The 24,990-nt window shown below is 43.5% G+C and overlaps 1 protein-coding gene across 2 annotated transcripts; it reads right to left on the bottom strand.

Annotated features, from left to right (window-relative positions):
* Positions 1-116: 116 nt before the first annotated feature.
* LOC128754178 (nucleosome-remodeling factor subunit BPTF-like) lies at positions 117-24,764 on the bottom strand. 2 transcript variants are annotated; one of them, XM_053856613.1, is made up of 36 exons: positions 23,935-24,764; positions 21,666-22,488; positions 21,198-21,249; positions 20,890-21,058; positions 19,148-19,378; positions 17,967-18,092; positions 17,468-17,659; positions 17,110-17,279; positions 16,862-17,038; positions 16,573-16,754; positions 16,357-16,488; positions 14,921-15,050; positions 14,671-14,806; positions 14,137-14,400; positions 12,212-14,033; positions 11,955-12,079; positions 11,152-11,280; positions 10,933-11,083; positions 10,760-10,799; positions 10,236-10,461; positions 10,019-10,156; positions 8,744-8,871; positions 8,440-8,551; positions 8,243-8,361; positions 7,862-8,102; positions 7,299-7,564; positions 7,078-7,185; positions 6,816-6,977; positions 6,648-6,730; positions 4,411-4,636; positions 4,025-4,350; positions 3,781-3,954; positions 3,450-3,642; positions 2,985-3,069; positions 1,040-1,226; positions 117-921 (listed from the first exon to the last, which is right to left on the bottom strand). In XM_053856613.1, exons 1-36 carry the CDS (start codon positions 24,506-24,508, stop codon positions 915-917), a joined length of 8,406 nt encoding a protein of 2,801 aa, XP_053712588.1. In that variant the 5' UTR covers positions 24,509-24,764; the 3' UTR covers positions 117-914. The 2 variants fall into 2 exon arrangements, with proteins under 2 accessions (XP_053712588.1, XP_053712587.1); XM_053856612.1 differs by having other exon boundaries at positions 11,152-11,307.
* Between the last annotated feature and the right edge of the window lie 226 nt (positions 24,765-24,990).

A 24,990-nucleotide genomic window follows, 5' to 3' on the forward strand; every position in this document is an offset into this window, starting at 1 on the left:
GTGCCTCACAAAGGGAGGAAACTGGAGTGCCTCAAGAAGCGAAAGCAACATCCAGACAGAAAAGCAATGACGTGGAATAAACCAGATGTTTTTGTTAGAGAAAACACTAGAGATCATTTCATGGTTCTTTTTTTATTAAAAGCTTTACAATATGACAAAAATATGCACTAGAGGAAATACAAAAGACTAAAAAGGAACAAGTATTGGATGCCAGAGAGTCAGACACCTTGACAGGACCATGTCGGTGAGATGTAGTCCGACAGAGTTATTATGTACAGGGGCTTTCAAAAGTGGACTGCTTGGATCAAAACTAGATTCACTCAAATCTATCTTTACAACTGCTACCAGTGTTTCCTTGAGAGCGTCGCCATGATCCTTCACAAGCTATTTTAAGCGCATTAAACAAGACGGATGGGTGGAGTCCGTTCAATCTGAGCTTAGAAATGAGGTAAAAAAGTTCCGCCATCGCCGCTTATGACTAATATCATAAGCAGCAGATCTTGTCGAATTAAACTCACCTGTGTCTGTGGAATTGCGCTTTCACAATCATGATCAACGACTCGAATGTTTTTCCTATTAAAAATCTCAAAAAAGAGATCAACAAACTGCTAAACTTCATATTCTGTCTTATATTCAGCTCATACATAAACAAAATATCAGTCATCTGTTCAACAAGTGTAAGAAAATACATTTTCCCTCGACTGCTTGAGAGACCAACATGGCTGCCCGCGGTGTTGACAGTAGAGTGTTCTATTCTTTGTTTCTAAAATAAACAAAGATCACACAAATAGTGCCGTTAAATAAACTGTACACCTTCTGTATACATTTCAATTGATTTGCTGCTCCTTGATGAGAAAGAGCCGTGTAAGAAAATGGGTTCGCTTTTGAAGGAAAGCCCCACCAGCCTGATGACATCACAATCTGCAAGACAGAAAATAAGAGGCTCTCAAAGCAGGGCATTGTTGCCATGGCCATCACACTAATATGAAGACAGGACAGATCATTTTGGATAAGTGAGGAAAATGCCTCTGAAGTTTACCTGCTGGCTTTGAAGCCTTTCAGCTTCTGCACAAAGAAGGTTTCCAGAACTTCGGCGCATTGGTAGAAGGGCGAGTCACTGGGGTTGTAGTAGCGGCAGTTGTCAAAAATCTTGGTCATGTCTGCCACAAACTCTGTCAGTTTCACGTACTCGTGCTTCTGCAGCCTCTCCTCCATGGTGGACAGATCTACCAAGAGATGCACAGATCACACATCTTTACCAGAGAAAGCTGTTCTGCAGCGCACAGTCAGATGATAATTACAGATCAGATCGGTGCAGACACTTCATGTAACAAGGCTGGATTACAGCCGTCCAAGAGGGGGCCTGCACATCACAGGCATTCTAATGGTTTGTGGGACTTCAGTCCATCACTCATGTGTAATAGGAGCTGGCCAAACTTTGACCAAAAATCAGCCTGAAAACCTGATCTGACACGCAACATTTCTGAGCTTCCAGCTCTGCTGACCACCCGGACTCAGATACGTTAGAAAACCAATCGAAAGACTGAACCAAAGAAAGGTGACTGGCAGCAGCGCCACTAAATCTGCAGCTTCTTAAACAAACATATTTGACCGTTCGCTTCCATCCTCCGCCCCCCCAGCCGCTTGGCTCACAGCTCACAAACCTCACAGTCCATATCAAAGACCTCCTTCTTCATAATCAGACTTCTTCTTAAATGTTTCCAAAACTTGCAACGGCTGGAGCTCGACAAGAAAAATGTTTTTTTTTTTTTGGTGACTTCTTAAAAAAAAAAAAAACAAGTCTTGTGGTGGTCGGAAGAGGGACTTGAGTTTGCAGGAGCGGGCCAAGGGGAGCTGAAAGCGAAGGGCCGGTCCGTTTCCAGGGGGAGTCGGGCAGACCCAGACCAGCTCATTAAGAGTTTGTTTGTGAGGAAGTTCAAAAAGGCCCGGCTGACGCAAGTCTCCATTTACAGGCCGGTTTGATCTGAGTTGGAGGGCTCTGGTCCGCAATGGCTGCCAGCCCAAGGCTTCAAGTTAGAAATGGTAGGTGTCACTTCCAATACACAAAGCAATTACCCGAAAAAGATCCCAAAAATGGGAGGACTCATGGTCCCAAGTGAGTCATTCAGTATTCCGCCTCTTCTGTGAGACGAACTGAGATGAAGTGAACCTACAATTAGCTGAAGAGCAAGCCAGCATGGCCTGGCTCACGTGGTGTAGTCGGCTTGATGTTCAGCTGAAATAAAACTGCACTTCACAACTAGTACATGACCGGGGGGGCACGCACAAGACTGCGAGATCGTGGCAAACCTGATGGCATAGGTGAGGTAGAACAGGAAAGAGAAGAGGAAGAAGAAGTTGAAGAAGAGGGGGAAGTGGATGGGAAGAAAAACAGGAGAAGAGAAGAGGGAACAGAGTAAGAATCTGAAAAAGATGAGAAATAAAAGGAAGAAGAACAGTTGGTGGAAGAAGAATTGAAGAATAGAAAGAGAAAGGGGGGAAGTATCAGTTCTACTCCTCCCACCACCTATAACCTCGGCTTAAGTTTTAGAGCCAGGAATTATAAACCAATTTCAAACCTACTGCATGCAGCTTAACTCATTTCAGTAAACCTTCCAATTACTCAAATAGTTGGAGCTTCTCCAGAAGAGCATGGTTGTCTAGACAAGAATGGTGAAACTATGGCAACCTGGATAAAAATGATTTCAAATTCCACGCGATCTTGTGAACTGTTCTGCCTCTTTAAACCAAATGATGGATGAAAGGTGAGCTGCGTTGCGACGAGTGGCCACTATGTTTCCAGAGTTGAGGCATTTATTTATGAATTCATTGACTGGTTTCTCACTGAACACAAACCTCTTATGGAACAAGTGAGTACAGTCCACCCCTATTATGTTACTGTACTATTGAACCTATCGGCGCCTCATTCCAAAGATTCCTGGGCTGAGCAACGCAGACGAGGTCTTGACAGACTCCCCACTCACCCATTGGTTCCTTGATAACCTTGTAGTAATCTGGAGCATCGTTGGTGTCGACCGGCTCCAGGAATGGCCACGCCATCTTATGGGCCTGCGTGGAGAGGGACAAGAACCTGAGAACGCAGCAGACCAGCGAAGGAAAACAAACAGGATGACACTGGAAACAGGTGGGTCAACAGATGTTTCATCAAGCGGCCCAAATCTCACACAGAGAAGAAGGAGTTGGAATAACAGAGGTGGGGGAGGACGACCAGAGAAAAGAGGGGCTGGAGACAAGCAAAAGCAGCTCATTCTTTGAGGAGCCAGGCGCATCAGATAAGACACACAGAGGACTTTTGTGTGCAATTATTCTGTTGTGGGCGGCGAAGAGGTGTGTAGCTGCGCAGCCAATCTACAACTGCCACTCCTCTCGCAGCGGACTGTTGGCCTCCTTCAAACTCCATACCAGAACCAACCGTTGTTCGCTCTAACCTGCAAGGAGCGCAAGATTCTCTTCAGGCCTTCCAAGTCCTTCTCAGTGAGTGGCGTGAAGACCGTCATGGCGTCCTCCGTGGACTGACACTGTGGACACACATATTCGTCTATGTGGTTCGCTTCACTCTGCAGGATTCCCACACACCGACCGTGGTACCAGTTCTGGCACCGGTCACAGCCAATGTAGAACCTGGGGGCAGAAAATGAATCATAATTCACCTCAAAAAGTGGGAGCACAGCAGGTTTTACTTTCTGTGCTTTGACATGTCTGAGGATTAAAAATTGAATTATTATTATTATTTTTTTTTTCAAGTGTTTCACAACTCACTGTGACTCGTCGTACGGAGTCTGACAGATGCAGTACAGTTCCTCAGAGCTGCTTTTCTGGCCCCGTTTACACTCCACACAGATGTAGTCGTCCATTTTCTTAGCTTCCTTTTCGGTGATGCCCACACATTCACCGTGATACCAGTTGGTGCACAGGTCACATCCGATGTAGAACCTTGGGAGAGAAAAAAAAGAATAAATTACAAAGTCCAGTCCACATCAAACGATCAGAAGATGACTCGCACCTGGTCTCGTCGTAGGGTGTCTTGCAGATGCAGTAGAGCTTGGTGTCCTTCTTGACTTCCTTTGTGTGTGTTGTCGAGATCATCTTCTTCTTTTTGGATTTGATTGGCGACAGTTGCTCCTCCTCCTCATATTTCCGCTTGTGCGCCGAGGTGACGGTGGTGGGATGATACTGACTAGTGGTGTTGTGTAAGCGGGAGTGCTGTTGCTGGTTCCGAGCGGCTGCAGCCGCTACGGCCGCTGCAGCTGCCTGAGCTGCCTGTTGCGCGGCGGCCTGAGCCCGCTCCTTCTCACGCCGCATCCGCAACAAGTCCCTCTTCAGCTCCTCCTGAGAGACACGCCTTAATCACGACTATGCTCTCACACAGGTTCCATCTTTCGGCCATACCTGAGCTTCAAGCTGCAGCTCCTTATCAAGTAGCGCACGCTTCTTCAAGATCTCCATCTTCAAGCTCTCCTTGTGTTTGAACAGGATAGCAGAAAGCTTGCTTGCATTGGCCATCCTCTTCTTGGCCTCCACCACTTCCTCCTTTTTCTTCTTCTTGGCCGCTTGTCTTTCATCTTTGTCTATCCGGTCCAGTATGTACTTCATGACCTGGTTGCAGACGATCATCCTAGATTGCACACAACACAGGAGACCATGCATTGTTCTCAACTTCACTCACAATTGGTATCTGGGTAGAGTAACAACCAACGTTTTTAGAGAGTCTAGGTGTGTCAACAGCTCAACAACACAGTGAAGCAGAAGCGCTGCTTCTATGATGTCCCCTTTTAAGATAAACTCGTGCTCTTCTGGTCTTCGCCCTTATCCTCTGACTGGTGATGCAGAACAGTCAGTTCTGAGTGGGAAATTTAACCTACCACCTCATGAATGATAAGTTGTTGACGAAAACATGATATTTAGACCTCGCAATTAAAACTAAAGCAAAAATACTTTACGATATGAAGGAGCTTTGAACCAACCCGATCAGATGAAGCTATGTCAAGATACTGCCTGCCTATAAACACCAAGATCAATTGCACATTGCAGCAGCTACAGATAAGGACAGGACAGGAAAAAAACACTATCAAGTAAAGAATGAAAAAAAATGAAGTCCTCGCATCATGAACTTGAATGAGTTCCACGTTATCAGTTGTAGTTAAACTCTGACCTCTAACCTCGTGTGGGTGGCATCAGGTCTGCTCTACAGGGTCAGCTGTCACTCATGTTGTGTACAAGTGAAGCTGGACTTTCTCAGATGACCTCACTTTTTATTGGGCCACAACATCTACCTGACACTGTGAATGATTCATCATAGCATATTATGGTATGGTTTTGACTGCAGATGCTCACATGCACCACGCTTTTTGGAACTACTATAAAAAGAAAACTAGACCATCTTAAAACAGAGGATACCATCAAGTCACTGCAATAAATCCATTTCCATTTGACTCCATTAAAAAATGTGACACTGTTTTGGGACTAGTAGATAGAAAGCTAATTCCTGTTGTGTGAGCACATCTACAGTACAATACATCATAGAAGTTAGAATAATAGAAGAAGAAGAACATTTCAGTAGTCCTAAAAGGGTTAATAACAACAAATAAAAATCTGAAGCACAAGTGAACTGCAGCTTCGTATGTTTACGTGGTTCCCATCAGTTCACATTCAGCATGGAACAATTTGGTTCTTATTCAAACCCTTCATACAAATGGTTCAACTGCCGAGGTCAAACACGGGCCAGGGTGTGTGAAGTTCAGTACTATGTCGTAAATTGAGGATGATAGTGGAGAGAATTAATAAACCGTGACACCAAAACAAGCACGGCTCAAAGGTCAGAAGTTATTAGAAAGATATTGATGTTGTGAGGACAAGCAAAGTATGACATGAATCACGGGAAATTGGCGGAAAAACGAGACGAGGCAGCGACAAGCGTCTGAAGTCAGCATTCTGTATTGCATGTGTGTGTGAAGAGGCAGTGTTGACACACCTTCTTCGGAGACAAACACATGGTTGTCAGAGTCAGCTGCAGGTCAGCGTGAGACTTGAAGAGGTGGCTGAAATATGTGTGTTGGATATTGGAGTACCGTTTGTTTGAAGGGTTATGTTTAGTATCTCCACTAATATGTTGATGATATAAGTGATTAAGAATGAGAAAATCCAGCTGTTGGTGGTTTCTAATTCTAATAAAAAAAAATAAAAAAATCTAATTCAATTAACTGATGATTACATTTTTGATGTTTCAGATGACCATCTGGATTCAATCATCTTTTGGGAAAAATGTCTCCGTTGACACTGAAACTGGTTTGTTTTTCGTTAATTCTTCTTTGTTTATTGCTCAAGTCGCTTCCGGGAAGCTACTGCCACCTGCTGTCTAGCTCAGCTCATCTAAATTAGAATATTCTTAATACCATTGTGATATTTGGAAATGCTAAAAAAGTATCATATTATGTCAATAAAACAACATCATTGGGTGGGCATGGCAGACGCCTACACAGAATGGTCTTCTAGCTTATAGGGAAGGGTTTCAGAGCCAAGTCGGTTGAAAATCTAAATGGCTCCACATGAAGAACAGTTATTTGTGACAAATGTAATCATTAATAGCTTAAGTTATAACCGTAAACCGTTGCTGGAAAGTTGCTAACCTCTGGTTTTCTTCTCTCTCAGCAGGCGTTAACGTCTTCTTCTGCTTCAGATGCTCAATCACAGCGTTCTGCTTCATCACCACCTTGATAGAGAGCAAAGAGAATAGAATATTTAAACTACTTAACCAATGACATGACGCACTTGGTCAGAGATCCTCGCTCAAGTACCTGTTTTTGAATGATGTCACTCTTGCTGGCCGAATTGAGCGCCTGCTCTCGTTTGGCTTCGGCGGCCAGCTTCTTCTTCTGCTGCTGCTGCTCTCTGAGCTGATGGATCCTCTGGAGCTGCTCCTGGACTGAAGCTGCCTGGATGGTCACGACGTTTCCAATCTGAGGAAGAAACAGCACCTCAGATTATCTGGTATTTCTCCCCCTATGCAACACATTTAAAGAAATTAATACATTATGATGATGAGATTTCCAGCCTCACCTGTCCTGCCTGAGATGTTCCACTCTGCTGTATCTGGATGGGAAGCTGAAGTTTGATGTGTGATGGTAAAGAAGTGCCACTCTGTTGAGCCTGCAGCTGAGCCAAAACCTGCCGCCATAAGACAGAATTCTACATGACTGACAGACAGATTCTCAAGGCTGAAATGATGTTTCAAGTGTTGACTAAATGACATGAATGAATTTCATGTGGCCTAAACCTACCTGCACCTGCTGCTGCAGTCCAGACATATTGATGAGCTGCGAGCCCTGCTGCAGCTGCACGGTCCCTCCAGAGGTTTTCACTTGCAGCGAGGTCGGTGACTGAACAGGCATGTGGGCCTGCATCTGAGGGGGCAGCTGGCCCTGAGGGGTCGCTGAGGAAGGAGTACTGGTGCTGGTGGCTGCCTGCACTGGAGCTGCTGCCTGCTGAGCGGGTTGGGTGGGAGTTTTAATGGAGGAAGTGTTGGGTTGACCGGGAACTGTTGAGGCTGTGAAGTGAGAGAAGAACATAATATATGTTCATTCAGCTCTGAGACATAAAGAGCTTCAGTAAATCCATAGAAACTTTAATTTTGTCATAAACGACATTAAGCTTCATGTATTCAGTGTCAGTCAACTGTTTAATCCTCAATTCAAATAAAAACCCAGTGCTCGGTTTTATTTGATTGATATAGATCCGTACTTTAAAACAAGTGAGAATAAACACATAATTATGAATGAATAATAATAGAAATCAGCACTTGGTTAGCTGCCTTAAACGTGACTTTAAAACAAGTTTTACAAACCCGTGCTTGATGTGGGAGCAGCTGCCGAGGGCAGTGGAGTGAAGAGGAAGCGCTGCACTTGGCCGTTGGGCAACGTGGCCTGCATGAGCTGCTGGCCAGGTCCTGGGATGACTGTGACTCCCTGAGGGATGGCCTGAAGTTGACCCGTTGTCTGACCCTGTCCCTGGACCATTACAGTCAAAGTCTGCTGGGCACCACCAACTCCAGCCTGAGAATCTTGACCTACTGCGGTCTGTTGTTTCTGAGGAAAACAGAGTGCCAACTATGCTTGTGATAAACGTGGCAAATAAGAATGAAGCGAAAAGGCATGCTTGAAAGTGATATCACAACATTGTTTTTATTTAAAACTATGTCAACAGTGCTGTGGGTAGGGACAGTTACCTGGCCTTGTGCGCATGGTATCCGGCCAGATGTCTGGCCTACGACAGAGTTGGCTGCCCCCTGGCCTGCAGGACTCGCTCCACGGATGATCTGTGTCACTACTTGCTGCCCTCCTTGACCTGTAAAAAAAAAAATCAGAATGTTAAACAAAAATTTGATAAAACATTTCATAACTCAAGTGGGGCAAGTAAGTGTACCCTGTTGAACCATGACGGGGGTTCGAAGTATCGTCTTTCCCATGGATCCTGTCTGCTGGACAGGGGTGCGGATAACCATTCCAGAGCGGATCTGACTTCCAGGAGCCAAAACCTAAAGGAATATCAGGATCTTTTGAGAGAATTCTGGTGGAATCACTAAATAAAAAGCAAGTGAATGCCATCGGACATCAGTGTCAGACACATATGCAAGTTATACACCCACTGACGTTCTGGAATCTGAAGGACCTGGTAGCAGCTCCAGGATAGTTATTGACAGCTGATATGGATGGATGATATGGATTACCTGCTGTGACCCAGGGGTATTTTGCCTGATGCCAAGTGTGGCGGTACGTGGCTGTAATGAGGCATAGTTTTGGGTGGTCCCTGCTCCACTCGAAGGGATGATACCCAAAACCTTCTGCTGAACAACACCTACAGGACAAAAGGGTTAAGATGTTAGCAGACCCCAAAATAAGACCATCACAAACTTATTTGTCAATCGTGAGACTCACAAAAAAGCAAGATAGCTATTATCTTTGCCTTGTCTTGGATTTCATGTGAGAAAATAGTCTGGCCTCAGCAGTAACTCTTTTGGTTTCAAACAAGATAGAGTTCTACATCATGTTCCAGAATTTCTTTAAAAGGCATCCCGACGTTTGATCGCAGTAATGGTAAATATTAGTAGCAGAGGTAAACAACATCTTCAAAGTCGAGGTATAAGCCGCAAAGGGTTTCCTCCAACATACCTGAAACTACCCTATAAATTATTCATCCAATCGACAAAGGTCCCATTTCATATTTCGCCCAGCCCACAGAGAGTGAGTGAAAGTGAAGCTCAAGGCTCAAACCGTGATCGTCATCATGGGACTTTTATTTCCCCCTGCTACTTTACCTTTTGCTGTGGTTTTTCACCCACAACCGAGTAGGTAAACCTATACATCAAGGGTGCCCCCTCTTCAAACAGCGTTGTTAACCATGCTGGTCAGTTGCCGCTCTGGTCTCACAGATCAAACACTCGTTTCTATGAACGGGCTGTTTGGAGAGCTACAAGCGAGTGAGTTTAGTGAATGTGGAGCTACAAGTTTATTTAAGAAACCCAGGGAAAATAAAAAAGACTGAGTACCGCAATAGAGAGCTAACTGTCCGAGAGCAGACCTCATGGTAAAGTTGTTTTCCTGCCAACATCCTGACAGCCTTCCAAAACAAACAATGCGCCCCACAGTCATGTTGGATAAATACACGTGCCCATTAAAAGGTTACACTCCGTCTGAACCTGCGTTTCATTCACAGAAACTTCAAAGAATCACTTATTTTCACCATTTCAGTCCCTAAAAGTATTGAACCAAATTAGATTTTATATCAAAATACAAGTAGTAGAGAGGGAGTAAATAGACTTTCTTCAATAAAATTCAAAGAACGAAAGCTGAATAGTTCAAGTGTCTTGTGAGTTGGAGCTTTTATAAGCAATAAACGAGAACTGAATTCCCACTGAGCAGACAGATATTCAGTTGTTTTAGCTGTTTGGTTGTAAATGTTAAAAAAAAAGTACTGACACACGACTTATTAAAATGAAAAGTACCTCCTTGCGAAGTTGGTACATTGACAGTGACAAGCTTGCTGTTGGATGGCAGCGGCAGCTTGGTGGTCACCACCTTCCCGCTCCCTGACGTCCCAGTGATCTGGAAGGTGTGTCCACCTGTAGTACCCACTGTGCTCTCTGTGTCCGCACCACAGGACAAAGAAACTGTAACAATGTAAGGCCACAAAAGCATCCCATTCTCATGTTGGCCTCATACCTTGCGTGCTTTGACCTTGTTTCACCCAGGTGGCGAATGACTGCTGAAAGTTCTTGTTCTGTTGGAATGTCACAGGGGTGACCATCTTTGCGGACATCACCCCCTTAGTGCATGGCGTTCCCTGGCCTGACGCGGCACCCAGGACGATTTTGGTGGAAGTGGCTGGCGTTTGAGGAGTTCCCATTGGTGTGACACTGACTGTGCCGGGTTTCTGTTCCAGACGTTTCTGCAATGAAGATATGCTGATGGAGAAATGTTCTTCCAAGCTACAAGGTCATGGTTCCGAATTTATTTTTGTTAGTATTTGTTTCAAAAAGAATAACCACATTAGAATCAACTTAACCAGAGCAATACATCTTATCGTTCAATCAATAAATGAGAGAATGAGATTGGTTCTTTCGGTAACTATATTAGATTATTTTGCATAACTTAAATCTTAAACTTTAAACGTATATTAACTACAATAGAAAATGTCACCCCGGCACTCTGTCATGCAAAAGTGTCCTTAACGTGAGCATACTCACCTTTGCTTGTTCCACAGCCTGAGCTTTCTCTTTCTCCACCCTAGATGAGGAAAAAAAAATGTCTTTGTACTCCTAATATTTTGTCCCAAAGTAACAGATAAGAATCATCACAGTGAATTTTGAAAGCATTACAATAAATGCAGTATTCCACCAGCACAATTTTCTTTCCAGACCTTTCAGAGAAGGCCCTGATCTCCCAGAGGTCCAGCTCCTCCTCGGGTACCCAGGACTCAATGACAACTGGCCCTGTTTGCTTGGCAGGCTCAGGCTTCTTGGGGCGCAAAGCACTGGATCGCAACCCTTTCCTTTGAGGCGTATGAGTTTCTGAAGAGGGGTAATACAACATGAGTCAATCCATACACGCTACAGTCGAAATAACAACCAAGTGCTACCTTTAGGGGTCTCAGGGGTTCCAAGAGGGCAGATGATTTTGCGTATGCAGTACTCTGAGCGAATGCCGTAGGGTCCCACATCGCGGCGTTTGATGATCTCAGTCGTGGTGATTTCTGTCTCGGATGTCTCTGTAGCAATGAGTGGGGAGGATAGTGCTGGGTTGGTATGAGGATGAAAAGGAAAGCCCGAAAACGTTGGAGGAGATCCAACACAAATACATCAGAAATGAATTATGATTAAAGCCTGTCACTGATCCATGAGAGGTGATGTATCAACTGAGGCAATGAAAATCATCACTGTGAAAATCCATGGCATAACAACCCAGTTCACCAACACATTTAAGTTTTCAAATTAAAGTTATTAAATGAATTCATCAAATACCACTATTATCAGTGACAAATTTCTAACTAAACTAGACTGAGTGACATCTACGGAGAACATTAGACGTGCAACTACAAATCAATTTTAATTACATTTTTTAATGCCGTCTTTCATTTCATTCATTTTAGTTCACTTAGTGTGACAATAATGTCAACCTTCTACATACAATATGCCATCATTGTCAAGTGTAGTCAAGTCAAAATAAAAGAGAACATTTCAGTTACAATTGGGGCCTTCAGGTACTTGAAAAACATTGATTTAAATGACCATTAAAATTACCTTTCGGAAGTCAAATGATAAAAAAATTACTTATGGTGACATGAATTGCAATGTCATATTTGGTGAGACCTAAATTTGATTCATACAACAGAATGTTTAAGGATACCACCCTGTCCTATCACAATAAAAAAAAAAAACCTACCTGTTCGAGTGGTGCCGATAGCAGCTGATGGTTTGACTGCCATGTCGTCCCATCTCAGACAGGCCCACAGGAGCCTCAACATCAGACTCACGCCAGCCAAGGATTTCACAGTCTGAAGTCGATACCTGGAAACAAGTCATTTTCATACGAGTGATCAAACGCACATGAAAAAGACGACATACATGCATACATACATACATTGGTCCCCCCAAAGGAAAAAAAAATAGAGCACCAACCAAGTAAAAAGGTAAGCTCACCTCCACGTGAGGCCGAACGCAGGTCTGGGTGAAGGATACGGCCAGATATCTGGCGCAGGTTTTGCATTGTAATTGAAAACAGGAACCTCTCTGAAGCCTCCTCTCCGGGCCAACACCTTGAGGCTGTCATACGGCAAGACGAAAATACTCTTGAGATTGCTCTTGGTGACGAACTTGCGGTAAGTTGGCAGAGCACTTTCGGAGCGAGTTTTTTTGGTGCAGGAGAACTTGACAAGGCGGACACGGCCCTGGGTTGAAGACGTCTGCTGGCTCGCTGAGGTCTTGCCATTGTTTGTGATTGAACTACTGACACTTTCTAAGTGCGTTGACTCTTCTTCCTTAGTCAGTATTTCACTCTGACTGTCTCCTGACGGACTTGAGGAACAAATTTTGGTCACAGTTGTTTTTGTCATTGTTGTCAGGGTAGACACCGCGCTGCTCTGCGTGGACACCACGGGTGTGGTGTTGACTTGAGATGCATTGATATGCACTTTCTCTACCAGGGTTGAAACCACTTTGGTTGTGGTTGCGGACGTTGTTGTTGTCGTCACCTCAGTGATGAGTGTTTTGAGAGGTGTGGCTGATCCACTGTTGCTATTTTCTTCCACAAAATCATCACTTAGACTGGAGTCCTCAGCAGAAGGGATTGGGGAGGGAGTCATTCTGATGATCTTGACCACAGGACTGGGTTCAGATGGTAAAGGTGAGTCGATGCGTCGAATCCTAGACCCGAGTGTATCAATGTCGTGGTCCAATCTTGCTATCTTCAAAGGAGGCTTGTAGTCCTGATCTGCCAATGTGCTTTTGACCACATCGCTAGCCTGATTCGTATCATTCACCGAAGCCCAGTCTCCGTTAACCAGCGACTTCTGCTGCGTGCCATGTTTCTGTGAGGCAACTAACCAGTCTTCCTTTTGTTTCTCAGTGTTGTTGACCATGGCACGGGGACTGCCTGGGAGCACACCATTATTTGAGCTTGTCACAGATACACCCATTAAACTATCATTTCCATTGACTTGAGGAGATATTATATCTTTAAATTGACCTTTTACATCATGTTCCATTTGTTCGTGCTGCTTGCCCGGTTCCATACCGTTTTTGTCAGAGCCATCTGTGCTTACAGCTTCTGGGCTTTGCTTTGATGACCCTCTTCGATCAGTGATATGAGCAGGTGTCTTTAATGACTCAGAGTTCACACACTCTACAGTTTCAGCTACTGTCCTCGTATCATGCCGAGTTTCATGTTTCTCTTGAACGTTGGGCAGATTAGCCGTCTCTATATCCCCTGAGCTAGACTCTGTCGAGACATCTGCCCTTGCCAGTGAGTGATCCTCCACAGAGTTGGGATGGTTTTGCTCAGAAGCTGAATGATCTTCACAGTCTCCGGCAGCAGGATCCTGAAGAGGTGAAGGAATAGAAGATGAATCTGCTGACTCAGCAGCTTCACTATCTGGGTCCGCTTTCACGTCTTCATCAGGTCTTGGTGTTTCAAGTTTTCCCTCCACTTTTACAGCAGTTTCTGACTGGACCAGCACCTGTGGTTTCAGGGGTGACCGCGGTCGGACCGGAGTTCCTGGAGTTAGTACGCCCGCAGTTGAAACAGGCGTAGAGGGTTTGTAGGAAGAAACCTGTTGACTCTGCCGCTCCTCTATATCGTGCTGTTTTAGCCGTCGTTCCAGAAGGCCGTCCAGCTTGGACGGCTTAACCTTTTTCTTGTAGGGAATACGGGTGACAAAGCCCCAGCTGACGTCCACGACATCATAGTTAAACGGCCGTGAAGCATCATCCTCCAGTCTAGCTTTATCCTCCTGGATGCATGACACTGTTGAGAAGTTAAAATTAGCAATCATCCAAGTTCACAGGCATAAAGAAAGACACTTGCAAAATGGAAAAACTTCTGAAAGTAAAGAATGATTTGAGCTCACCATTTGATTGAGAATCCTCTTCCATCTTTGCTGGCGACTTGCTTGTTTCTTCAGACTTCAGAGACGGCTTCTTTCCTTCCATGCACTCCATAGGGTCCGAACACTCAGTTGACATGGGATCATCTTCAACAGGTTTTGAAACTGTCAAGGCCTGTGGATCTATTTCATCACTGTTTGAAGCTGTGACGTCAGATGTGTCAGATGCAGTAACACAGGGCCGACGACTCAGGTCCAGAAGGGTGCATTTCTTTCCAAGTTTAGCATCTTGACACAAAATAAGAGATTATGAGATTAGCCAAGTCACACAACAGTAATCCATCTTTATTATTCAAACTCACCAAAATATCAGTTAAGGAGGATAACTTTAAAACCGGAATCAGTTGCTCATGTTACTTAAAAGTACTACATAGTAACTATCAGAATTCAGTGACTTTAAAATGTATTGTCGACCAACATAATTAACTGACAGGTAACAGGTTAAATTACCTGACATAAGCATCAAAACACAATCACTTTGCGTTGCATGCTACACACCTTCCAGTTCTTTGCGGTAGTTTGGATTGGTGTTGCCAGGAAGCCGAGGGAGAAATCGTGGCACATAGGTCTTACTGATCCAACTCCAACCACCATAACCTGTCACACGATACTCCTCCCCTTTCTGCTTCCATACCTACACGACAGGCAGACCGGATTATTTCAACACCACAGTCACAGATGTTTGATTTTTGGAACTAAAAATTGAAATACACAATTGGAACTTCTGACTGTCATAAATGTGTCCTACCTGATGTTTAATTGGGAATGTGTATTTGACCCAGGTGGCTTGTTGCATTGTCTCCTCATCTTCCAGTTTCTTCTCCCTTTTCTTCACCTTTTCCTTCTCCTCTCGTTCCATGGACGTCATGCGATTTAATCTTAAATGATTTCAATGAAAAATTACACAATCTTACAATGTGATAGCATAAGCAGCACTGGATGCACAAATAGTAAACAGATCCCTGCTCTTGTTGAAAAACTGCATCATGCTTGAAACCCACTTTCCGCTGCAGACAAAACAACACAATTCTGTTCAGTGATTCTGGCAGAAAACTCGGTTTTCTCACATGTTCCTGAAATGTAACACATGAGTTGTGTTGAAGCAGTCATTGAGGTGTTGGTGGGTGGCAGCGAAATTGCAGTCTAAATATTTGGCTTCGCAGCCAGGGTGGGCTTTTTGATCTAAGCTGGTCATGATTGCTGTTGCCTGCTTGGAGAGTGTGACTGGCCCTTCAAAACACGAACACACTTGGTTTTTTGGGTTAAAAAAATAAATAAATAAAAAAAATCTAAAAGAAAACAAATCACATTTTTCTATTGGCATGGAAAACCACCCATCGATTGTCCACAACTTCACCCCCCTTCACAAGTGCTGTTAAACTGAAATCTAATAAGGTATAACCGCATGTACAAACACAGCAATAACATGGATCTTGTGGTGGTAATGTCAGTGTTAGAAATGGATGTGGTCACAGTCTTGAGGCCACAGACGCTATGCAGTCTTCTCATCTTCCCTCCCTCCCATCTGTGACGTCATGTCCTGTTTTTGCAGACATGAAAGCAGTAGGTCTGCTCCAGAGTTTAAATACTTCACGCGCAGTTTAGGTACTAACTGACTCACAATATCAATAATAATAGCTCTATACATTTTCATAGATTATGCTTTTTTTGGTGATAAACGTCAACAAAATAAGTCTATTTGTGAAATAGGCAGCAGCAAATGCTGTTGAAAATTTCCTGACAAAAGTGAAGTTTAAATCAGATTAGCCTGAGAGTATAAAATGTATAATTTAATGTGTTGATCTGATATAAATTTGTAACAAGCTTGAAATTAAGTTTCAGAAACGTATTAAAAAAAAAAAAATATAGCGCAACATGGACGGAAAATAACTACACAATGTGATGCTGCTGTGGAATGATTATTTATTAAGATGAAGGTCCACTTTAAAAAGACAGCCACATATGTTAGATGTTATATATGTTGTTTAAAGTGGACTTTTGGTGACCATTCCATAAATATTCAGCTAATGCAAATATGAATATGAACCAGTCAGTTTTTCACGGTAATATACTCTACTACTAACACTGACCATGATGCTGTTGGCCTTTTTTTTATTGACCCAAATATTGTCTTTTGTTAGCAGTGCTGAGGTTTATAAACAAAGGCAATGAAGACGAACCCACCTGGTATGACCGAGAGAGTCCTTCCAGACTGGCAGCATCGCCACTGGCTTGATGGCACACTCCAGGATGGCCAGAGCCAGTGCAAACTCCTGAGCCTTGCTACACATGTGAACTGCTTTGATCCAGTTGGCCCTGCAGAACAAAGTGTTAACGTGGTGCCAACAGTTAAAGTATAATGTACTTGAAATTGTGTTTAAGTCATTATCAGAAGTGTACCTGTGTGAAGCCCAGTTCGGGTGCATGAATGGTGCAGGGACATTGTTTTCTAACTGGATGATGGTGAGCCTTAACGTAGAGATGGTCAAAACCTGCGAGCCATATATTGACCCGTTCCACTTGAACTCTCCAGCTGGGGTCATGCAGAACTTGTGGGAGAGATGGCGCCTCTTGTCGTGGTCCTGCAGAATCAGTAGCAACTTAATAACAAAACTGGACTACATCTCAAACATCTCAAAGTTTGGAGCTTAAGTCTACAGAAACGTCTCTTAATGAAAGTCCGACTTACCTCCCTGTGCTGGTGCTTGTTGAGGGCCAGCGTGTTGGAACTGTACTGGTTATGGTACACACGATATTTCCCCTCCTGGCCAAGCTTGAAGAACTGACTGATAGTCCCCTTCATTACCACGTCTTTACTGCGTGTGCTGACACGCGTGATGTCACCTTGTGCGTTTACAACAAGTACCTGTTTAAAAGGAATCAAAAGAATTGAAGACTAGTGGATAGTCAAATAGTACACTTGTGTTTTTGCCTCACCTCTTTCCCCTCTTTGAAGCCCTTGTTGGCCTCATGCACAGCAGCCGCCACCTGCTGGCTCTTCATCAGACTTAACTTGCTGTCAGGGTTTCTCAGCCGTGTCACCATCCGAGTGGCCGCAGATTTCCTGCAGCCTATCACCTCTCCATTGATCGAATCTTTGCAGTCGGCTGTGAGGTAGCCACAAAACAAAGGGAGTACATTAGAAACCAACCACCTTGAAATGGAACAAATACCCGGAGCCAAAAAAATGAGCAGGATTGTGTCATTACCGATTAAAAAATTCCTTCCTGCCCACTCCATTTTTATCACACGGAAACGTGGCTAAGCACACACTTTTGCGCAACAAATGATGTACCTGTATCTTCAAAACTGGCCAAGGAAGACTGGGATGACTTGTCAGCCAAGTCTGGGGGCTCTGGAAGTCTGGAATGGAGCCCCATTCCCACACTGCTGTTGCTGTTCTCCTCGCCCAACTGCGCGCTCTGACTCAGGCTGGGGACGCCATCGCCGCTGGCAGGAGTGCAGTCTGACGGTGCTGGATTCTCCGCTGCGTTTAAAATGACATAAAGTAACATCTGTCATTAAAGAGGTGCGCAAGTGGACCCCAGCGGAACAAATTCATCACACAGTTCACTTCAACTACAGGGTGAGAAACGCTTCAGTCAAGTTGGTTGAGCCTAAATCAGGAGTCTTGCTCCCTCTACTGGCAATCTATGTTGATGTATGACTGTTAAATAGGCTTGTGTTAATATGCACTTTAGACTTTATGCATTCTACTGATGTTGAGATACAATAAATGACAGCCGAGCAAAATCCCCTGAAGTTCCGAAATGTAGCAACTATTTGTGGTATACCTTTAGCACCGCTTGAATCCTCTGTAAGAAGACAGTTTCCACTGGTCCAAGTTGGAGGGTTCGTTGCCTCTGTGGACATGTTAGAACCCAACGTGGCTGGGCTGCACTCTTGACCAGTTGGCAGGCCTTCAACATAGGACAAAACAAGTGACAGAGGTGGTTTCAAAATCTTTTTTCCCCTTGAAAATCTCACTAAAAGAGCATCTAGTAATCTGTTTTATTCAACAGTCCATCACAGAAAGTAGTTTTAGTAAAAATAAAATAAATATTTGGCTATAATTATTTGCACAGATAACCATCTTTGCATGAGAGACAGTTTTACTCAGAGACTAGTTTGTCCTAAATTTTCTGACACTCCAAACATGTACAAACATGCTGCTCAAGTGTCAAAGTTACAAGTCACATCAATGAACATGTTACCTCCCCGCCTCTGCTTTGTTGATCAAGCATGTGTTGTGTCATTTTCATGACTTTTAAGTCACATAGCTGAGGTACATTTGCACTCTTTTCAGATCAATGTAAAGTAGGTAAACCCAGGAAAAAACACCCAAAGATAGTAACTGAGGCGCAAGTTTTCTAGAGGAAAATCTGAGATCCATCCTGCTTTGTTGTTTCAAGTGCTTCTTATTTTGTGACGCTGCTTTATCTGGAGAATTAAAATGACAAATACAAAGCTTTCTAGCTATCCATTTAGTCAGATTACAGTTGCAAAATATTTAGGAGCCATGTTCTTTCAATCCTTTTCACCACTACTTTTGTTATGTAGGTATAATCACATCACTGGCAACCAAAAGAGAACTAAAAATAAGTCCAAATGTCATTAAAAGCATTGTAATTTAATATAATTTAATACAGTTTATAAAATTAAATCAAATCCCAATTCTCAGTTTCTTTTAAAAAGTCGATAAATCACAACATCAAAAATATCACTGATGTTGGACTCAAAAAGTGTAATTTAAGAAACCTTTCCTTACAGTTTCAACAAAAACCATGCAACAGTTTCTCCATAGGTCTATGCAAAAACACAAGAGAAAAGAGTTGCTGCTGCTGCTGCTGGGGGCATAAATTAAATGCAAAATTGATTTTTCAGATGACATTATTTTGAAGAGAACTCATAATAGCTGAATATCTGTTGCTAATACCCTCACCTCACTTCCAAGTTCACAAAAAAAGAGAGCTACCTTTCTCATCTGAATCCACAGTCTTCTCTTCCTTTTGTTCCTTCATGTCTTCTGTAAGGTCTTTTACAAGGAGATTGCCTTGTTCTTCTTTAAGCACAACCTCAGTTACTTCCACATCTCCCCATTCTTTCTCTTTTTCCAATCGTGATTTTAGAGCTTCCTCTGCAGCACGTTTTTTGAGTTCCTCCAGTTCCTCCTCCTTCTTAGCACGCAGCCGCTCCAGGATCTCCTCTGCAAAACATCAGAATAAAGATTTGAGATAGGTTCACAGAGATTCAGAGACAACAGCAACATTTGATTTGAATAGCGCTACAACAGGTCAGCTACAAAGAGTATCCACATATGGTGTTCGGGCAACAGAAATTACGTTTTTTTTTTTTTTTTTTGGTCAGACCAGGATATAAAAATATTAAAGGCACGACTTGATTTGCAATCTGCAAACTATGCCTGTGTATTAGGAGGTTTTTTCGCGATACAATACTCCTGATGCAGAAGTGGTGATACGATACATTGCAATATTGTCATACTCTTGCAACAATATATTGTTATTAGAACGTTCATTTTAAGTGGGCAAATAGGCAATTCTTCTCGGAGCATCACATGAAAAAAGTTGCTTAGGAAACTAGACAAATGCTGGCAGAAACGCTATTGCTATTTCATTCTTGGGCTATATTAGTGCAGCGTGATGCCATATGCTGAACTGGATGGAAATTGAAATGATTTTGATACATTTCAAAGCCCTATCTGGTTCACCATTAAAAAAACATACAAGAAGAATCTTTCAAATAGGATCCATTTGCAACATACTTCCCATAAAACCTAATGAACTTTACATAAACTCCAGCGCATTTGGCCCAGAGCAGAGATTAAGACTCCGCTGAGACGTCTCCACTTGCAACAAAACAACCAGGATATCAAAGTCTAATGAGTTTAGGGTGAAACGTTCCCACAATTTTGATGTTAAAGATGTATTACGGCAGTGGCAACACCCATTTTTCTATTTCTGCTGGCTGAGTTACACGTTTGGATGGAAATGACAGCGTTGGAAGAAGTGACAACAGAGATAGGGAATATTTTCCTTTGTTTGTATCTTGTCTTCTTTTTACACTAAAATTTAAGTAATTTAGATAGCAAAACGTTTATATTCATTATAATTTAGCTTACAATCTGAAATGTTTTTATTACGCCAGTCTTCATAATTGTGGCTCTTTGCAACTGAACTGGAAGGACGATAAATCCTCCTTGAATCCTTAAGTTATGCCTTGTTTGTTTTGGTAAATTATGGCATTTCCGTCTTGTGCTTTTGTTACACTGAAGATGGGAAATTCTACGGAAGCTGTCCAAGAACCAATCTGACAGGCCAAATCTATTTGGTCATTCGTACATGGTCACTGTGTCCTTCACCAGTAAATTCACCTGTGACTAATTTTACCACCAATTTTTGTCATCCAATTGAGAAACCCCTCATGTCTTACACCACAAAGGCGAGGGTCAACCTTACTTCGCATGGTGTTTATGTGAGGGGGAAAAAAAACATGCAGTGAAACCAGGTATTTCACATCACATGAAGGCAGTCATTGGACTCTATAATGTTTGATGGACTGTCGAAAAAGAGCACAGTTCTACAATATGTATTTATGGATTTTACAGACTGGAGTGAAATAGCAGTTGTCTTGTAATTGTAGTTTCAGGGTTGAACGGCTTTGGCTTTGAGGATTTCGTTCTTAGCATTAGCCACTTACCGTTAGCAGCGGTGAGGAAACACCTGTTGTTTCCCCGGGACTTGTTGGTGAGGTCCTCTGTGATGTCCATGTGTGTGTGCACCTCATCTCGAATTTCTTCAAGAGCTGCAAAGAGGTCAGCCTCCCAGAATTCTTTATCCAAGCAATCTATGACCTCGGCCAATTGGACCTGGGTGGGAGAGAGAAACGGTCATCATTAATTCAAACAAATGAACAAAGATGAGAATTAATGAAGAGTTCAGGCCTCATAAACTGTAATCCAACAGGATAAAATACCATTAATTTATAAAGAGGAGTAACCCACTTACCTTGGTGGTGTAGTACCAGATGGTTTTATCCTCCTGCTCGCCATCCTCCTCTCTGCAATAATGAAGAGATTACAGACAATGAGGAAGAGCAATAATAGATAACAGTGAGGTTTGAGTTGCACTTGATCCGGGTAAATTTAAGTTCCACATGTTTGGCTGCAGACTATTCACTTTTTCATGATTTAAGAATGATACTAATTAATTATTTTATTCAGAAATTCTTTTCCAATTTTCAGGAAATTCCATGTTTTTTTGTTTGTTTGTAATCTTTATATTTATGGATGTATAGGCTCAATATTATTTAACTGTGTCAACTTCCCTCTAAACATTTTGAGGGGGGAAAAAAGCCTTTACACTGCAATTGAATTTTAATAGCACAAACAAACTTTGTGAATATATTAGAAACTACAGTATTAAGTTCACAAAGGCATGATTTTAAAAACATATCAATTCAGCACCATTACTCACACAACAATTCGGCGGTTCAGGAACCAGTATTTACGATTGTGACGGTCGTAGCCCACTGGCAGTTGTCGGATGAAAGGTTTGGTTTTCTGTATCTCTGGGATGCAGTCTGACACACCAGGCACCTTGTGCGCCACACACACCTCACACTGCCACTCGTCCTCGGGCACTTCCTGCAGTGGGGGCTTCACACACTCTAGATGGTAAACAGCTGAACAAGTCTCACAACATAGCAGGTCCCCGAGGCGATGGCACACCCTACAGTGGTCATCATAGGCAACAACTCCTTCTGACATCAACTCTTCTCGGGCTATGTTGGTAGCCAAGAACTGGTCCACTAGAAATTGGAGAACTTTGATTTTACTGTCCAGTGGTTCAAAAGGATAATCCTCGCCCTCCTGGAAAGACAGAATGTGCCGGAACTCTGGGTCGCTCTCACAATAAGCCCGCACCACCTCGGGCCACGTCATACCATCCACGAAATACAAGGTGGAATTGACTGAGTCCTTGACGTCAGCTGGGCCGAACGTGGTGTTGGAAGTATCCTCCTCTCTGAGGATGGCTTTGAGCAGTGTTACGTGGGTCTCTGCCAGCAGCAGGCATTGTTCTTGACTCGCCAGCGCGGCACAGAAATCCTCAAAACGGAAAGGAGAGAGCCGCAGCACAGAGCGAAAGTTTCTGAGAACCTCATAGATAGCAGACACATTGAGGAGCTGTGAGGTAGGAATCAGGAGGTCCTCCGAGGATTTTGGAAGCTCCAAGGGGGGAATGTCCTTTGTCTCGAAAATAGGAGTAGGTGGCCGCACTGAGCGATGTTTTCTTTTACCTGGAAAAGCAGAGAGGGGAAGAGAAAAATCACTATGAACACAATCTCAAAAAAGGGAAAACATGGTATTATCCAGAGATGCGACTAAATAAAGCGGCGGCCATGAGAGGTACATACACAGGACACATGTTCAAAAGATGATCTTGAGGTGTACTATTTGTTGATACCCAGTAAATGTTGAGGTCAACCAATATCAAGGTCGAAAACAAAGGGTTCCATTTCAGGTCATAGGTTTTGGCCCAGTTTTGGTGGCTTGATGGGACCAAATTAGACGGCATATTTTTACACTACGAAACCGAGAGATAGCAATCTACAGGGTCAGAAACATGATCAATGCACACTTGAAAGAAAGTGTGTAAGTACAACTGAAATGACAAATGAAATAATACATAATCTACAGCAGCAGCAATCAAAAACAAAATAAACAAATGAATGAAAGTGCAATCCTACCACCCAGTGGGTTGAAAATAGTACCGTTGGGGTGGTGTTTACTTCCCACAATATAAATTTAAGCAAGGAAATAGAAATGTGCATTATTGAGCATGTACTTAAACAACCGTGGTGGTCAATTGACTGTATTATATAATGATGATCAACCCAAGATAGGAATGACTGTTCACTGATGTCCAATCCAAGAGCAGAATGGAAATGTACTTTCATTTTGGCCAAACTTCAAAGGCAAACCTAGATGCCCAGGCGTGAAAAAGTCCCACAATTGTGTGGGGGGAATTTTCATTTTGCCCAGATCTTATGTATTTTCATCCCAAACGCTTAATTTGAGAAATACGTTGGACACCAGTGTTTACCAATAATAACCAATATATTAAAATGGGTATTAATCTGATAAAAAATTGAGCCAAGAGGTCGTTTATAGGAATTCAGAACATGAGCCCACCTTATCAACAAGTGGTTGCTATGGAAATGATGCAGACTGGCTCGTGGCAAAGGGAAAAAGAGCGCGTCACTTCAAAACAATGAGCTGTCAAAGTCATATAAGAGCCTTACCTCACGCGTTTCTCAGACGTCAACACACACAGATACACTAAATAATAAAATCAACAAATAACGGTCGTAAATGTTCAGGGAAAGTTGTCAGTTTGAACGATGCAAATTGAATTAGTGAATTACTATTCATAATAAACATCACAACTGTTGGTGCTAATGGAGTCAATGGCATTTAAATATATAAAAAATAAGTACATTCTTGTCAGAAAAAAACGTGAAAGGTGCCGGTAAGAGGGTGATGACAAAAATGTGCTGAATGTGTGGGAAACTCGGATCGTGCTGAAGCATGGGGCTCGTAGTGGCACAGTAAACAAAGGCCCGTTTCTCAGCTCCATTTTGAACAATGCTGATCGCTTTTTAGAAGGCTGTAAATACTGTGCACACTTGAGGTCACCGCGAGCCTCCTCGGGTTCAAGCCGACACTGTGGTGGGAGCGCGTACCTGGGGTGCTGTCGTGCGTGCTGTGGCTCCTGAAACTACTGTCGGTGCAGTAGCTGACATCATCCTCATCTGGTAATTCATCCAGAAAATCAGAATCATGCTCCGGGGCCTCCTCCTCTTCTTCTTCCAGCTCCGACGAAGGGTTGTCGTTGAGCATTTCATCTTCTTCGGATCTGTAGCTTATATTGTCCTCCTCCTCGTCGTCGCTGTTGTCGTCGTAAACCACCTTCGTTTGAGGCCGCCTCACTCCGCCTCTAGCCCCGCGGCCGCCTCTCGACCCCCTGCCTCTACCTCTGCCTCCCCTGCCCCGTGAAACGTCGGTGCCGGCGGAGCCAAGTTTCTTGCGGCCGCGGTGCGATTGAAAGTTCTCTTGACCGGATATTTCAGTGTCCACGTCGGTTAAACCAGCGGTGCAACCGCCATCACTGACTCCGCGTCCACGTACCCGACCCCTGCCTCGACCCCGTCCGCGCATCCCTCTGCTTCTGCCGCCGCGAGAGCCGCGGACAGGTCCGGGAGAACCTTCCCGCATCACAGCCGCAGGTTTGGGCGGCCTTCCTCTTCTGCTCCTCATTGTAGGAGAGAGCCGCTGCTGTTCCGCTTCAATCTCGCTGCCGTGGAAGGCCACACGGCGGCCAAAAGCGTGTTTTTGTAAAACCAGAATGCCAGGTGAGGGACCCCGATAGCTCCCCACCTCACCCTGGTTTTAATGTATTGGCGGAAAGCTCAAACTGAATGGCCGGTGTCCCGCTCTGGGTCGCCTGCAGACGCCATTTTTTCCTCTCGGCTCCCCCTCAGTTGAAAACACAGCAGGCCCGAAACCCACATCAAGTCCACCATTGAGCGCCAAGTAAATACGGAAGCGCTGTAGTTAAACCTTCAAAATAAAGAAATTCATTTTTGACAGTTTCACATCATCTTCACATATTTAGAGAATATTTAACTTATACAACAATTAAGAAGAAGAAGTAGTTTTAAATGTCTTTATGTACCAAATATAAACTTGATTCGTGACACAAAAATCCTTGCCAGCCTCCGTAAAAGACACTTCAGGAA

The sequence above is a fragment of the Synchiropus splendidus genome, chromosome 2, assembly GCF_027744825.2.
Source record: "Synchiropus splendidus isolate RoL2022-P1 chromosome 2, RoL_Sspl_1.0, whole genome shotgun sequence".
Taxonomy (NCBI): domain Eukaryota; kingdom Metazoa; phylum Chordata; class Actinopteri; order Syngnathiformes; family Callionymidae; genus Synchiropus; species Synchiropus splendidus.

Excerpts from the sequence above, each read along its gene's own strand:
- LOC128754178 (XM_053856612.1), bottom strand. The coding sequence starts at position 24,508 with ATGAGGAGCAGAAGAGGAAGGCCGCCCAAACCTGCGGCTGTGATGCGG. Across the intron at positions 18,093-19,147 it reads TGTGGATTCAGATGAGAAAG|GCCTGCCAACTGGTCAAGAG; the intron begins GTAGCTCTCTTT and ends CCTATGTTGAAG. Across the intron at positions 3,643-3,780 it reads ACTCCGTACGACGAGTCACA|GTTCTACATTGGCTGTGACC; the intron begins GTGAGTTGTGAA and ends TTCTGCCCCCAG.